Raw genomic sequence first — 16,733 nt, forward strand, 5'->3', positions numbered from 1 at the left:
TGTTTTTTTTTACTCTTGGCTAAAAGTATAGACTCAGAGCTAGAAAATGATGTATCATACTCTACAGTTGAGGAACAATGGGAAAGTAATTCTGCTTTGAAAGTTGATAAACTTGTAACCTCCACTTTTGAGAAAATGGCCCTTGCATGTTTTGGTACACCTACTGGAGAGCTCTTTGTCAACACCCATTCAGCATGGTTCACACCCTCTTAAGCCTTAGCCCCACCCATCTCTTTAAGGATTCACATGTGAGGCCATGCACTAAACAACCAAAGATTTCTAAACTAAAGGCTGGTTTATACTACGTCTATCGACAGTTGTCGCAGTAACATCATGAACATTCTTTAATCGTCCAACCTCAAACTTGTTATTGTCGTTAAACAAAAACTACAGTCTGGATGACGACAGCAGCCTGGTAGTCCAAAATAGCATAACTAGTGTATTTTAACACCAATAAACCCACCTGTTTAAAATTAAATGTTATATATGTCAATCTAGCAAACTAAAAGCAACTTTAAAAACAATGTTTTGTTTCTAGCTTGTTAGCTAGCTAGCTAATGTTAGCTGACGTTAGCTAGCTAGCTAATGTTAGCTGACGAGCCAGTTAAAATAATGACTCGTATAGATGACGTTTACACTTTAGCTAATGTGTCTTCATTATTACAGGAAAATAAACTCAACATTATTTAATGGCGAGCCAATTACAGAAAAGGGCTTACGGTTGTGAGTGTGACGAAATAAAAGCAGGGCATTCTATCAGAGAATTTTAGCACTTGGACACAGTAAATTCGCTCGGAATAACTGATGAATTTGCGAACGCTCAATGCCTGTTGAATATGGCCGGTGTCAGTAACCGTGGGCAAAAAGGCGTAATGAAGTTGTTGCCATCAGCACAGTTGGTCACCAACGCTCTGGATAACATGAAAACAGCTCTGCTAGGGAGAGTAAAATGGTCAGTGAGGTGTTCTCTCATTTGTGTCTGGGAGTAGCTAGCAAGCTAGCCAACGTTAACTTGGGTGCTTGACTGCCGGGGTGAGGTCAGAATGCTCAGAATAACCCTACTCCTCGGCCAACGCGTCCAGTGTGCGCTTTCAACGATCAGAGTGAAGCGCTCTGAATTTACAAATGCTCTGAGCCCACCCTGAGCGTGAGCACACTCTGGCACTCCAGATTGAATTTAAGAATACACCCGTTATATCCTAATTTGACTTTGGTGCAGGTCACGTTCTTCACATTACCGTCTCTGGTAAACGCATATCAAATAAAATCTGTTTATTTGCCACTTACACAGGATGCAGGTGTAGTGAAATGGTTACTTGCATAGTGGAGTCGTTTGTGTAGATGGCTGGCTAGCTAGCTAGCTAAACAATGAACCATACTCCCAACTCATGTTACTACCCTGCATGAATCTGCAGGTAACTAACCAACCAGGTTCAATGTTAGCTAGCTAACATTAGGTTATACCTAGCAATGCAAATTGCTCTGAGATAAGACTCGTACTACTACACTGATCATACACGTAACGTTAGGTAGAGAGCCAGCCAGCTAATGTTTGCTTGCTAGCTAACAGTATGCTTCAACTTGAAATGAAAATGACTTTCTGAAAAAATTAGAAATGTATAATATATGAAAATGTAGCTAGATAGACTCTTACCCGAGTACATGGATGGACGTTTCTCCCTCTCTGTCACGAATGCCATGGTTTCCCTCAGTTTGAAGATGTAATCCGGAGACAGGTGTTTCATACAACAGCCTTCTGTGTGTTCTCTTTTCGACTCCCTCTGCATATTTGCAATCAAACTCAAGAATTCTCTCCATCTCCTGAGCTATCATACTCTAATTCTACCTGGCATTCCACTGTTTTCAAAACTCGGTCTTCCAGAATATGGAGAGCAACACTTTTGCATTTCTGCTACGTGATATCTTTCAAAAAAGCCGCGTTAGAAAGGAATACCTACACATACTGACCAGCTCATGTTATAGACGCCTGCTACATGGCAGACAAATCCAAACTCCTCTCTTGGCATGTCCAGGCCATCCATTATCTCAGCCAATCATGGCTAGCGGGAAGGTTCCTGTCTTTTTTCCGTGGCTGAACCAACTCGGCTCGTAATTTAACAGTTGTATTCGTATCTAAAGATGGCATACAAGTTTGTTGTTAAGGCACATGAAGTTCACATGGTCCAGAAGACATTTCTGCCAAAACACGAGTTGATTGAAAAAAAAAAATGCAATGCAAATAGTCTGGGTAGCCATTTGATTAGCTGTTCAGTCTTATGGCTTGGGTGGGTAGAAGTTATTTAGGAGCCTCTTGGACCTAGACTTGGCGCTCCGGTGCCGCTTGCCGTGCAGAGAAAACAGTCTATGACTAGGGTGGCTGGAGTCTTTGACAATTTTTAGGGCTTTCCTCTGACACCGCCTGGTTTAGAGGTCCTGGATGGCAGGAAGCTTGGCCCCGGTGATGTACTGGACCGTCGCTCTACCCTCTGTAGTGCCTTGCGGTCGGAGGGCGATCAGTTGCCATACCAGGCAGTGATGCAACCAGTGAGGATGCTCTCGATGATGTAGCTGTAGAACCTTTTGAGGATCTAAGGACCCATGCCAAATCTTTTCAGTCTCCTGAGGGGGAAGATGTTTTGTCGTGCCCTCTTAACGACTGTCTTGGTGTGCTTGGACCATGTTAGTTTGTTGGTGATGTGGACACCAAGGAACTTGAAGCTCTCAACCTACTCCCCTACAGCCCTGTTGATGAGAGTGGGGGTCGTGCTCGGTCCTTTTCCTGTAGTCCACAATCTCCTTTGTCTTGATCACATTGAGGGAGAGGTTGTTGTCCTTGCACCACACGGTCAGGTCTCTGACCTCCTCCCTATAAGCTGTCTCATCGTTGTCGGTGATCAGATCAGATCACTGTTGTGTCATCAGCAAACTTAATGTTGGTGTTGCATTTGTGCCTGGTGCAGTCATGAGTGAACAGAGAGTACAGGAGGGGACTGAGCACACACCCCTGAGTGGCCCCCGTGTTGAGGATCAGCGTGGCGGATGTGTTACCTACCCTTACCACCTGGGGGCGGCCCATCAGGAAGTCTAGAATCCAGTCGCAGAGGGAGGTGTTTAGTCCCAGGTTCCTTAGCTTAGTGATGAGCTTTGAGGGCACTACGGTGTTAAACCCTGAGCTGTAGTCAATGAACAGCATTCTCACATAGGTGTTCCTTTTGTCCAGGTGGGAAAGGGCAGTGTGGAGTGCAATAGAGATTGCATCATCTGTGGATCTGTTGGGGCGGTATGCGAATTGGAGTGGGTTTTGAGGATGCTATTGATGTGAGCCATGACCAGCCTTTCACAGCACTGCATGGCTACCGATGTGAGTGCTACGGGGCTGTAATTAGTTAGGCAGATTAGCAGTTATCTGATAATTGTTTGTGTTTTCTCTCTAGATCATTGGCATTGGTCTGTGTGGGGTGTTTGAGCTGATCAAGGAGACACTGTTCTCCCACCCCTCACTGTGCCTGCGTAGCCTACAGGCCCTGCTGGACATGCTGCAGGGACAACAGCCAGAGGGCTTCCAGACCGAACCTCCTGATGTACTGGGTGAGTATTAGCGCACACATGCATGGGAAGACTCATGCACATGCTTTTATTTAAAAACATTTATAGTCAGTTAAAAAGACGGCCTGCCCTAGGCAAATCCGGGGAGGCAGGGCCAATTGTGCGCCGCACTATGGGACTCCCAATCACAGCCGGTTGTAATACAGCCTGGATTCGAACCAGGGTGTATGTAGTGATGCCTCTAGCATTGAGATGCAGTGCCTTAGACCGCTGCGCCACACGGGAGCACAACGCTAGGGTTAGGTGGTAAACTGTATTTTACTTTATACCGGTATTGACGCACGTACCAGTTTGGATTTTCTACTTTACATTCCATAACGGTATTTCAATGTTTGCTTTGTTGAATGTAATACCTGAGAGATGGAACTCGAAAAAAGTATTGCAATTGTCTGTTAACGCCAGTACGAGACTTCTAACAGCTGAGAACGGCTAATGAGCCTCAAGAGCGCACCCTTTTCTTTGTTCAAACAGGAGTGTGTTCATAACAGTTCAACTATTCTACCTTGTTATCTAGCTAATAGAGCCAAGTTGCCAAGACTTGCAATATGAAGACTAAATGGCAACTCGCTAGCATGTGAGCTTGTGCTTGAGAGAGAGTTTGAGATCTTTGTTAATTTTCTGTATTCACCTGTTGCAAGAGTTTGGTCATTATTAGTGGATGTGTATTATGCATGGTTCTGGTTACAGTAGAGTTTGGTCACTATTAGTGGATGTGTATTATGCATGGTTCTGGTTACATTAGGGTTTGGTCATTATTAGTGGATGTGTATTATGCATGGTTCTGGTTACAGTAGAGTTTGGTCATTATTAGTGGATGTGTATTATGCATGGTTCTGGTTACATTAGAGTTTGGTCATTATTAGTGGATGTGTATTATGCATGGTTCTGGTTACAGTAGAGTTTGGTCATTATTAGTGGATGTGTATTAGGCATGGTTCTGGTTACAGTAGAGTTTGGTCATTATTAGTGGATGTGTATTATGCATGGTTCTGGTTACAGTAGAGTTTGGTCATTATTAGTGGATGTGTATTATGCATGGTTCTGGTTACATTAGGGTTTGGTCATTATTAGTGGATGTGTATTATGCATGGTTCTGGTTACAGTAGAGTTTGGTCATTATTAGTGGATGTGTATTATGCATGGTTCTGGTTACAGTAGAGTTTGGTCATTATTAGTGGATGTGTATTATGCATGGTTCTGGTTACATTAGGGTTTGGTCATTATTAGTGGATGTGTATTAGGCATGGTTCTGGTTACAGTAGAGTTTGGTCATTATTAGTGGATGTGTGGTTCTGGTTACATTTGTAACAAAAGTGGCATTTTCATAGAATGACTTGAAAGCCACATCAGTGATTGCTGCAAAAAGGCCGGTTATTTTTATGAAATACTTGTATTATTAGTGGGCCTTAGGGTTGTAGAAGGCTTATATTTACGAACACACACATGGTGTGTTTTTCAATCCTCGTGAGGGCCTAAAATTAATTTCCTATCAAAATCCTATTTTCCCTAAACATAATCCGTACCCCAACCCCTAAACCTAACTCCTTATGCTAATTGTAACCCTATCCCATAAGCTTAAAAAATAGCTTTTGTCCTCATGGGGACATGGGAAATACCATGTTTTACTACTAAATAGTCACCCACTCGCACGCACTTGTGCAGACACAGGTATGCAGAGGCACACACAGCCTTTTCTAACCCTCCGTCTCCTCACTACAGAGTCTCTGTTCCACCTGCTGCTGGAGACAACGGTGCGCAGCACAGGGATGAATGACCCCATGGGGCAGGCCCTCACCGCCCTGTCCTGCGCCTGCCTCTTCAGCCTGGTGGTGTCCCGGGGAGACACAGGCAAGACCCTGCAGGCCGTCTCCGCCATCCTCACTTACAACGGCCGTCACACCTGCCAAACTATCCAGGTGAGACAACGCGGCGCAACACAACACTAAACGACACAACACACTTCCTATACAACCCCACTCAGGTTAGACTTGGTTAGACACAGGTTAGACCTGCCCCATACGTCTCCATGCATTTTAAGTTAACACAACACACATCCTATACGTACAACCCAACTCACACAGGTTAGACATAGACTATACCTCCCCATAGCACCCCATATAGGTGCGACAACACGCACATCCTAGAAGTACGACCCCGCCTCCTCATCCAGATAGATTAGGCGACCTGCACTACCGATCAAAAGTTGCAGAACACCTACTCCTTCAAGTGTTTTTTTTTTTTTTTTTTTACTATTTTCTACATTGTAGAATAATAGTGACGGCATCAAAACTATGAAATAACACACATGGAATCATTTAGTAACCAAAAAAGTGTTAAGCATATCAAAATGTAGTTTATATTTGAGATTCTTCAAATAACCACCATTTGCCTTGACAGCTTTGCACACTCTTGGCATTCTCTCAACCAGCTTAGCTTGGATTGCTTTCTAACAGTCTTGAAGGAGTTCTCACATATCCTGAGCACTTGTTGGCTGCTTTTCCTTCACTCTGAGGTCCAAATCATCCCAACCATCTCAATTGAGTTCTAGGTCGGGGGATTGTGGAGGCCAGGTCATCTGATGCAGCATTCCATCACTCTACTTATAGCCCTTACACAGCCTGGAGGTGTGTTGTCATTGTCCTGTTGAAAACAAATGATAACCCCACTAATCCCAAACCACTGACACGGTCGCCAGGTGTACTGTGTTTCCTCCAACACATTGGTGCGCCTGTCTTCCGGATTAAGTGGGCATTGCGTCAAGAAGCAGTACGGCTTGGCTGGGTTGTGTTTCTGAGGACGCACTGCTCTTGACCTTCGCCTCTCACGAGTCCGTACGGGAGTTTCAGAGGTGGGACAAGAGTGTAAAAACCAATTAAATACAGCGAAAAAGGGGTTAATTTTTTTTATATATTTTTTATATATATATATCCAAAACTAAAGCATTGTATTTGAGACCATTCATTCATTAAACCCTAAACCTCAACGACATCTTGTAATGAATAATGTGGAAATTTAGCAAGTTGAGGTCAATGTCATGGTCAATACATATCGATACAACAGTAGCTAAGATGGGGAGAAGTCTGTCCATAATAAAGCGCTGTTCTGCCTTATTAACAACACTATCAACAAAGCAGGTCCTACAGGCCCTAGTTTTGTCGCACCTAGACTACTGTTCAGTAGTGTGGTCAGGTGCCACAAAAGGGACTTGGGAAATAGCTATTGGCTCTGAACAGGGCAGCATGGCTGGCCCTTAAAAATACACAGAGAGTCCTGAGGCCTACATAGGCTACTGTAAAATGCATTTTTGTTTTTATTGGAATAGAAACACCATAATATTAACGAACATTAATACCAAAAGTTTTAGTCTCTAGTACAGCCAATATTTAAAACAGTCAACTGCATTTGTGAATTCAATCGCTGTAGCCGAGATGTTGCGGTTTATTCATTGTTTTTCCTTTATTTCGTTTTTTAACTAAAATGCTTGACTGTATTTAAAGAAATGGATGATTTGTATGCTGTGTGATGACATGCACAGATGAATCATTGATTGATATACTTACTGTATATTGTAATAGTTCTTTATGCCAATAAGGTAAGCTAAAACAGCTACAGTAAACAGGACTCTTAGGCCTACAGCTCCGGGTCACTTCAATAACTTATCAAAGATTTCCTCCGGTGTTCAAACTAGCATTAATGGCAACAATTGCTGACTGTAAAATATGACGCCAACCACGTTAACATGCCATACAATTGCGCCGCAAGTTGTGCTGCAGTATGACACAACCTTTTAAAGGAAGAACCACTGTACATTTAAAGAGATCAAGGGTTAAAAGGAATATGGAATGTTTTTCCTAAACAAATTAAGGATTTTGGTTACAGAACTTTTCAGTCAGCTTCGTACCACCCTGCATCCACCTGCTGGCTTGCCTCTGAAGCTAAGCTTGGTTGGTCCTGGTCAGTCCCTGGATGGTAGACCAGATGCTGTGGGAAGTGGTGTTGTAGGGCCAGTAGGAGGCACCCTTTCCTATGGTCAATAAAACAATAAAAAAATATCCCAATGCCCCAGGGGTTGGGGACATTGCCTTGTGTAGGGTGCCGTCTTTCCGATGGGACGTTAAATGGGTGTCCGGACTCTCTGTGGTAACTAAAGATCCCATGGCACTTATCGTAAGAGTAGAGGTGTTAACCCCGGTGTCCTGGCTAAATTACAAAATATGTCCCTCATACCATCACGGTCACCTAATCATCCCCAGCTTAAAATTGGATCGTTCATCTACCCTCCTCTTCCATGTAACTATTCCCCAGGTCGTTGCTGTAAATGAGAATGTGTCCACAGTCAACTTACCTGGTAAAATAAGGGGGGGGGAAAATAAGTTAAATGGCTGTAATTATGTTGTAGCTTCAGCAACACGGACAGAGGAATAAACACTTTGATCTGTGGTGGTTGCTGCAGCAGGGAGGAGAGAGTGACAACGGGTGCTAGTCAGTCACTCGCTGTCTTTTATTTATTTTTACACAGCGCACAAAGTCCAAGTCTGGCCCTGCACAATCAAATTAATTTCTGGTCGGAGTCCCTCTAGTCATTTGTGTGTCTTAATTATTTATTCAAACCGTGTGCTTAGACAAGCTCAGTGATTATAAACTCAGCAAAAAAAAGTAACTTATTCAGGACCATGTCTTTCAAAGATAATTTGTAAAAATCCAATGAACTTCAGATCTTCATTGTAAAGGGTTTAAAGATGGTTTCCCATGCTTGTTCAATGAACCAAAAACAATTAATGAACATGCACCTGTGGAACGGTCGTTAAGACGCTAACAGCTTAGACGGTAGGAAATTAAGGTCACTTATGAAAACTTAGGACACTAAAGAGGGTTTTCTACTGACTCTGAAAAACACCAAAAGAAAGATGCCCAGGGTCCCTGCTCATCTGCGTGAATGTGCCTTAGGCATGCGGCACGGAGGCATGAGGACTGCAGATGTTGCAATGTCCGTACTGTGAGACGCCTAAGACAGGGAGGAGACAGGATGGACAGCTGATTGTCCTCACAGTGGCAGACCACGTGTAACAACACCTGCACAGGATCGGTACATCCGAACATCACACCTGCAGGACAGGTACAGGATGGCAACAACAACTGCCCCAGTTACACCAGAAACGCACAATCCCTCCATCAGTGCTCAGACTGTCCGCAATAGGCTGAGAAAGGCTGAACTGAGGGCTTGTAGGCCTGTTATAAGGCAGGTCCTCACCAAACATAGGCAATAAAGGTCATAGTTATGACATCTTAGGACACTAAGGAGGCCTTTCTACTGGCTCTGAAAAACACCAAAAGAAAGATTCCCAGGGTCCCTGCTCACCTGCGTGAATGTAACATGCCTTAGGCATGCTGCAAGGAGGCATGAGGACTGCAGATGTGGCCAGGGCAATAAATTGCAATGCCGTACTGTGAGATGCCTAAGACAGCGCTACAGGGAGACAGAACTGACAGCTGACCGTCTTTGCAGTGGCAGACGACATGTAACACATGCACAGGATCGGTACATCTGAACATCACACCTGTGGGACAGGTACAGGATGGCAATAACTGCCCGAGTTACAGCAGGAATGCACAATCCCTCTATCAGTGCTCAGACTGTCCGCAATAAGCTGAGAGAGGCTGGACTGAGGGCTTGTAGGCCTGTTGTCTGGTGAGGACCTGCCTTTACATCACCCCCTATGGGCACAAACCCACCGTCGCTGGACCAGACAGGACTGGCAAAAAGTGCTCTTCACTGATGAGTCGCGTTTTTGTCTCACCGGGGGTGATGGTCAGATTCGCGTTTATCGTCGAAGGAATGAGCGTTACACCGAGGCCTGTACTCTGGAGCGGGATCAATTTGGAGGTGGAGGGTCCGTCATGGTCTGGGGCGGTGTGTCACAGCATCATCGGACTGAACTTGTCATTGCAGGCAATCTCAACGCTGTGCGTTACAGGGAAGACCTCCTCCCTCATGTGGTACCCTTCCTGCAGGCTCATCCTGACTTGACCCTACAGCATGACAATGCCACCAGCCATACTGCTCGTTCTGTGTGTGATTTCCTGCAAGACAGGAATGTCAGTGTTCTGCCATGACCAGCAAAGAGCCCGGATCGCAATCACCTGAGCACGTCTGGGACCTGTTGGATGTGAGGGCTAGGGCCATTCCCCCCAGAAATGTCCGGGAACTTGCAGGGGCCTTGGTGGAAGAGTGGGGTAACATCTCACAGTAAGAACTGGCAAATATGGTGCAGTCCATGAGGAGGAGGAGCACTGCAGTACTTAATGCAGCTGGTGGCCACACCAGATGCTGACTGTTACTTTTGGTTTTGACCCTCCCGTTTGTTTAAGGACACATTATTCCATTTCTGTTTGTCACATGTCTGTGAAACTTTCTTTTTTTGCTGAGTTTAGTTGAATTGATTAAAACGCATAGGATGTGTGAATGTAAGGAAAAATACACGTTTAAAAATGCAGACCAATCGATTGGTCGAAAGAACAGACGACTCTTGGTCTACCAAGAGTACATTTTTTTGGGGGGACAGCCCTAAAATGGTCGCACTCTGGAGCCCTGATTTCAAACCAGACCTTTCTACAAAACACTCCACACGGTCCAGCCAAAACGGTCCTTTCATTTTCTCTTCTAGTTAATTTCCATGAATTCTTCATTCTTAATCTTTATTCTTCCCTCACCTTCGTCCCAGGTGCCGACCATTCTGAACGCGCTACAGAGGAGCGTGCAGGCCGTGCTGGTGGGCAAGATCCAGATCCAAGATTGGTTCGGCAACGGCATCAAGCGGGCGGCACTGATGAACAAGTGGGTACTGAAGGAGGTGACCGTCAACGAGGATGAGCGCTGCCTGCTGCAGACCGACGGCTCCTTCCTCTACCTGCTCTGCAAGGATGGCCTCTACAAAGTGGGCTCCGGCTACAATGGCACCGTCAGGGTAGGTAGGGTGGGATGACGTGTGGGTGTCTACTTGAGAGAGTACTTTTTTCAAGTGTGATTTATTACACTCATATAGCAGTCAATACAACTAATCCATGAGCAAGATACACATGATGTCAAGCAAAGAGGCACTGCGTTTGAAGGTAGGCCTTGAAATACATCCACAGGTACACCGCCAATTAACTAACATGATGTCAATGAGCCTATCAGAAGCTTCTAAAGCCATGACATAATTTTCTGGAATTTTCCAAGCTGTTTAAAGGCTCAGTCAACTTGGTGTATGTAAACTTCTGACCCACTGGAATTGTGATACAGTGAAATTATCTGTCTGTAAACAATTGTTGGAAAAATTACTTGTCATGCACAAAGTAGATGTCCTAACCGACTTTCCAAAACTATAGTTTGTTAACAAGAAATTTGTGGAGTGGTTGAAAAATGAGTTTTAATGACTCCAACGTAAGTGTATGTAAACCTCCGACTTCAACTGTATGTGTGTGTGTGTGTGTGTGTATATATTATTTGTGTGTGTATAAATGTGTATGGATGTTAATAATGTCCTGCGGTCTTAAAGCTACTCATTAATGAATGAGCAGAAATATGGCATTGGTGACCTCCTTTACCGTTCAGTTCTCGACTTTGGTGTAGTCGGTTTGTTTTGGCTACTGGTGTTCCTGCTTGTCACTGATTCGGTCAGGGGTTCCAAGACTGTAACTACCAATTGGATACCATGTAATTGGGGAGAAAAAGGGTTGAAAGTAATACAAAAAAAGTAGATTGCAATTTATTGTCGATTTGAGCGGTTGTTCATGTTCAAAGTATAAGCATTTCCATGAGTGTAGTGTTTTTACGGGGTCCACCTGCTCTTGAGCTGGCCCCACCCGCTCTTGAGCTGGCCCCAGAGCCCGATGGTCCCTCTGACAGAGCTCGGAGATGGGAGAACCTTCCATGACAACCATCTTTGCAGCACTCTCCCAATCAGGCCTTTATTGAAGTGGCCAGATGGAATTACACTCCTCAGTAAAAGGCACATGACAGCCCGCTTGGAGTTTGCCAAAAGGCACCTAAAGGACTCTCAGACCATGACAAACAAGACTCTCTGGTCTGATGAAACTAAGATTGAACTCTTTGGCCTGAATGCCAAGCGTCACTTCTGGAGGAAACCTGGCACCATCCTTACGGTGAAACATGTTGGTGGCAGCATCATGCTGTGGGGATGTTTTTCAGCGGCAGGAACTGGGAGACTAGTCATGATTGAGGGAACAATGAATGGAGCAAAGTACAGAGATCCTTAATGACAACGCAGGAGTGGCTTCGGGACAAGTCTCCGAATGTCCTTGAGTGACCCAGCCAGAGCTTGAACCCGATCGAACATCTCTGAAGAGACCTGAAAATAGCTATGCAGCGACGGTCCCCATCCAACCTGACAGAGCTTGAGAGGATCTGCAGAGAAGAATGGGAGAAGCTCCCCAAAATACAGGTGTGCCAAGCTTGTAGCGTCATACGCAAGAAGACTCGAGGCTGTAATCGCTGGCAGAGATGCTTCAATAATTTACTGAGCGAAGGCTCTGAAAACTATTTTATAAAAAAAGTTAAACATTGAAATAGTTTGTGCTTTGTCAATATGGGGTATTGTGGGTAGATTGATGAGGGGGGGGGGACGATTTAATCAATTTTAGAATAATACTGTGATAGACAAAATTATATCACAGTGCCATCCGTTTTGTCACCAAAGCCCCATATACCACCCACCACTGCGACCTGTATGCTCTAGTCGGCTGGCTCTCGCTACATATTCGTCACCAGACCCACTGGCTCCAGGTCATAAGTCTTTGCTAGGTAAAGCTCCGCCTTATATCAGCTCACTGGTCACGATAACAACACCCACCCGTAGCACACACTGGTCATCCCCAAAGCCAACACCTACTTTGGCTGCCTTTCCTTCCAGTTCTCTGCTGCCAATGACTGGAACGAATTGCAAAAATCGCTGAAGTTGGAGACTTGTATCTCCCTCACTAACTTTAAACATCAGCTATCTGAGCAGCTAACCGATCACTGCAGCTGTACATAGCCCATCTGTAAATAGCCCATCCAATCTACCTACCTCATCCCCATATTGTTTTCATTAACTTTTCTGTTCTATTACACACAAGTATTTCTACTTGCACATCATCATCTGCACATCTATCACTCCAGTGTTAATTTTTTAAAATTGTAGTTACTTTGCAACTATGGCTTATTTATTGCCTTACCACCTCACACCATTTGCACACACTGCATATAGACTCTTTCCCCCCCTATTTTGTTATTGACTGTACGCTTGTTTATTCCATGTGTTTGTGTCGCACTGCTTTGCTTTATCTTGGCCAGGTCGCAGTTCTAAATGAGAACTTGTTCTCAACTGGCCTACCCGGTTAAATAAAGGTGAAAAAAAAGAATGTAACGTGAAAAAAGTAAAGGAGTCGGAATACTTTGTATTTGGATGGACTGTACATATCGAATCATCTGGAAAGGGAACATTTGTCTGTGCGTTTGGGATTGCACTCTAACATTGGATCAGTGTGTGTGTATTCCAGGGCCATGTGTATAATTCCACATCATGCTTCAGGAATCGGATGGAGAAGAGATCATGGTTGGGCTTCGCTCAGGTAATTTAACTTCAATTTTTGTGTTAATCTTAATTTTGATTCCACATTACGAAAACAATAAAGACTATAGGGAACTTGGAATTCTATTTCATCACTGCATAGATTTGGATCACCCCCTATTTGACCCAATATACATGGTTGCTGATCTGTATGCAGTAACTGCTTAAGTTGATAACGATTCTGCTCCTACTGAATCCCTTTAGGGGGTTAGGAAGGAATATATTTTTACCCCCAAAATAACATTTATTGAGAGTCACTGTTTGTTTCTATGGAGTTCCTGCGGATCCAACTTCTGGATCTCTTTTCCCAACAGCTGAAGGTCCGAAGTTTGTGCTCGTGCGAGATTCTCTACTTTACGCCTCTTTACGTGTTCGGCTGCTCAGAGAACAGGCGACTCTGGTTAATGGTGCTCGTTTAGTAAAGTTAGATCAGATTTGGATCAATGTCTGCAAGATCACATAATTATAGTATTCTATATACAGATGTAGGATGTTAATTTGACCAGTATTATCGCAGCCAAATAGTCCTGCAGCATCAGGATTTGAACGTTTAGTTCCTAATGTTGCTTGATCGGTGGTTAGGCTATTAGCTGGCCAGAATTTGGTTACATGAAAATGAAAAGTGCAATACTGTTTATATAACCATGTGTTAGTGCAGGTTTTCTGTGAAATAATGTAAATCACGACACTCATCTGCATTTCCTGCAGCGCAGGACATTTCTCAGAAACAACAGTGTTTCCAAATGAAGATCCTACATCTGTAACAGAACTGAATATAATAGCATAGTGTAGCGTGACGGTAAGACAAACACCACCTAATTTCTTATGAGGATGATTGTGCAAATGATCGCTTTTGTCTCAGGTGGCCATAACTCAACAGGGCGCACTATGAGGCAAACCATTTGCTTTTATGTAAACTAAACACAGGTATGCTACAGTTGAACAACATCTGCTCTAAAATTTCCTCACTGTACGTCATTCAAAACACTGGGATCCACCCAAATCATTTGCGTTCCTTGATCCTTTCTCGGCATTATAAGGCTGCGTTGAGAAGATAACTTATCAATGACCCACGCCCAGCTCATCTAAACCCTAGCATTGTGTCGCTGAGTTGTCATAATGCTTCAGCAAATGCACATTATCCCAGGGGCGTTGGAAGACACAATGTAAGTAACCTCATTTATGTCCCGCTTACTGCCCTGAATGCCTCTGCTGACCCTACAGCTGTTGTATGCAGTAGTCATATGCCCATGAAGCTGAGTTATACTGTTAGCACTGGGGTGGTGTGCCCAAGCAGGAAAGTCCAGTGTGCAGATCACCCTGCACTAACATAAATAACCCAAGCATCTCTACCTCTGCTAAGCTTTCCAGTAAAGCAAGAAAAACATTCAAGCATCCCAGAAAAGTGTAAAAAATATCACACGTATACCACTGTAGCTTAACAGATGATATTTTCGGACACTCTCTGAAAGTAACTTGGATAGTACCTTTGATACAGTGGCAGCAATACATGGTCATAAGATCAACAGAACGTACAGAAATGTCAAAGGTGGAGGTGTGGCTGTTTATATTGAGAACCACTTTCTTGTAATGATGTTGATGTAATATGGCTGCAGGTTTATCTACCTCACCTAAAGCCTATTCTGGTGGGAAGCTGCTGTAGACCTACTAACAGTAAGTATCTGGATAACGTGTGAAATGCTTGATAATGTACACTACCGTTCAAAAGTTTGGGGTCACTTAGAAATGTCCTTAAAAAAAAAGAAAGCACAATTTTGTCCATTAAATAACACCAAATTTATCATAGTGTAGATATTGTTCATTTTGTCTACATAGGTGTACAGAGACCCATTATCAACAACCATCACTCCTGTGTTCCAATGGCACGTTGTTAGCTAATCCAAGTTAATCATTTTACCAAGCTAATTGATCATTAGAAAACCCTTTTTCAGTTATCACAGCTGAAAACTCTTGGTCTGATAAAAGAAGCAATTAAACTGCCCTTCTTTAGACTAGATACTAGAGTATCTGGAGCATCAGCAATTGTGGGTTCGATTACAGGCTCAATTTGGTAAGAAACAAAGACCTTTCTTATGAAAGCTATTCCATGCAAGTAATTGCCAAGAAACTGAAGATCTCGTACAACGCTGTGTACTACTCCCTTCACAGAACAGCGCAAAATGGCTCTAACCAGAATAGAAAGAGTGGGCGGCCCCGGTGCACAACTGATCAAGAGGACAGGTACATTAGAGTGTCTAGTTTGAGAAACAGATGCCTCACAAGTTCTCAACTGGCAGCTTAAAAAAATAGTAATTACTGGCAAAAGAGTTATTGTAACTCTGTCAATGTTGTCTTTATTGTTAACTTTTACACTTTTTGGAGGGAGAAAATATTCTGCAAAGAATATGGAATTCACCCAAACTGTCTCAGGGCTTATACATTGCAAGGCCATTTTAAGGCTGCTCTGAGAAACTGACGGATATAACCCTCATTCTACCCAGGTTATCCCAACCATCATCACACATCAAAATGTTTCTGAGACTAGTCAAGGAAATCTACATTACCCCTGTCTTAATTTAATTGAGATTTAAACCGCAACCAAATAGATGCAGCCACAGGCCCATCGGGGCTTTGATAACCTAATTTCTATTCCTTTGAAATCTCCTGACTTAATGATTAAGTTTATAACGACCTATTTAGGGTAAATATGGACACCCCTGCTGTTTTTAAGTCTTGCAAAGGGCTGGGTTTGTTACATTTAATTGTGCGAAGTATGATGTTAAATATGGACTTTATCGATATCTGGATGCATGACACAAACAGACATTCTTGTTTTCAGAGACTTGGTTAAACGATTTGATTGTGGATAAGGACATTGACATAGCTAATTACAGCATTTTTAGATGTAATAGGCAGAGAAAAGGTGGAGGGGTGGCGATGTATGTGACTACTACTTTTGTAGCATCATGTGCTTTTAATATCACTATACCTCAGAAATGTGAAATCCTGGTTTTAGATGTGACCATGAGTGTGAACATGCATGTATTTGTTGCTGGAGTGTGTAGGCCTCCTGCTGCTTTAGTTGATGTGATTTAGTATCATAGCTGAGCATTTAAAACCTTTTTTATCATCTGAACTGGTGGTCTTATGTGCCAGCCAGTCCAGGTTAAAGGCACCTATCTCAGAGAACTTTCAGGACATTTGTCTTGATCTTAATCTAACCCAGCTAATCACAAAACCCATTCGGTTAAATGTGAAAAATCTAGATAGATCCTCATTATTAGATGTAATTTTCACAAATAACCCCCATAAGTATATGCATTTTGGTGTGATCATTGTCCCATAGCCTGCATTAGAGACAGCATAGTTCTGATATTAGGAAGATACATTTTAACAACTTTTCTCCCCAAGCGTTTATGCATGACTTGTTCTTTTCTGAACTTTCAGAAAAGTGTATACCTGACACTGAATTAGCTCTTGAGCATTTATCTATTTTTATATCACTGGCAGATAAAC

General features: G+C 43.3%; 1 protein-coding gene across 20 annotated transcripts in view; it reads left to right on the top strand.

Moving 5' to 3' along the window:
• mycbp2 (MYC binding protein 2) overlaps positions 1-16,733 on the top strand; it is a 211,337-nt gene that overhangs the window by 22,591 nt on the left and 172,013 nt on the right. For all 20 annotated transcript variants that reach the window (XM_055870888.1, XM_055870878.1, XM_055870882.1 and 17 more), the window contains 4 exons: positions 3,435-3,588; positions 5,326-5,522; positions 10,329-10,571; positions 13,147-13,218. In XM_055870888.1, coding sequence (XP_055726863.1) covers positions 3,435-3,588; positions 5,326-5,522; positions 10,329-10,571; positions 13,147-13,218 — 666 coding nt within the window. The remainder of the gene's footprint in view (positions 1-3,434; positions 3,589-5,325; positions 5,523-10,328; positions 10,572-13,146; positions 13,219-16,733) is intronic.

Source organism: Salvelinus fontinalis, chromosome 19 (genome assembly GCF_029448725.1).
Source record: "Salvelinus fontinalis isolate EN_2023a chromosome 19, ASM2944872v1, whole genome shotgun sequence".
Classification (NCBI taxonomy): Eukaryota; Metazoa; Chordata; class Actinopteri; order Salmoniformes; family Salmonidae; genus Salvelinus; species Salvelinus fontinalis.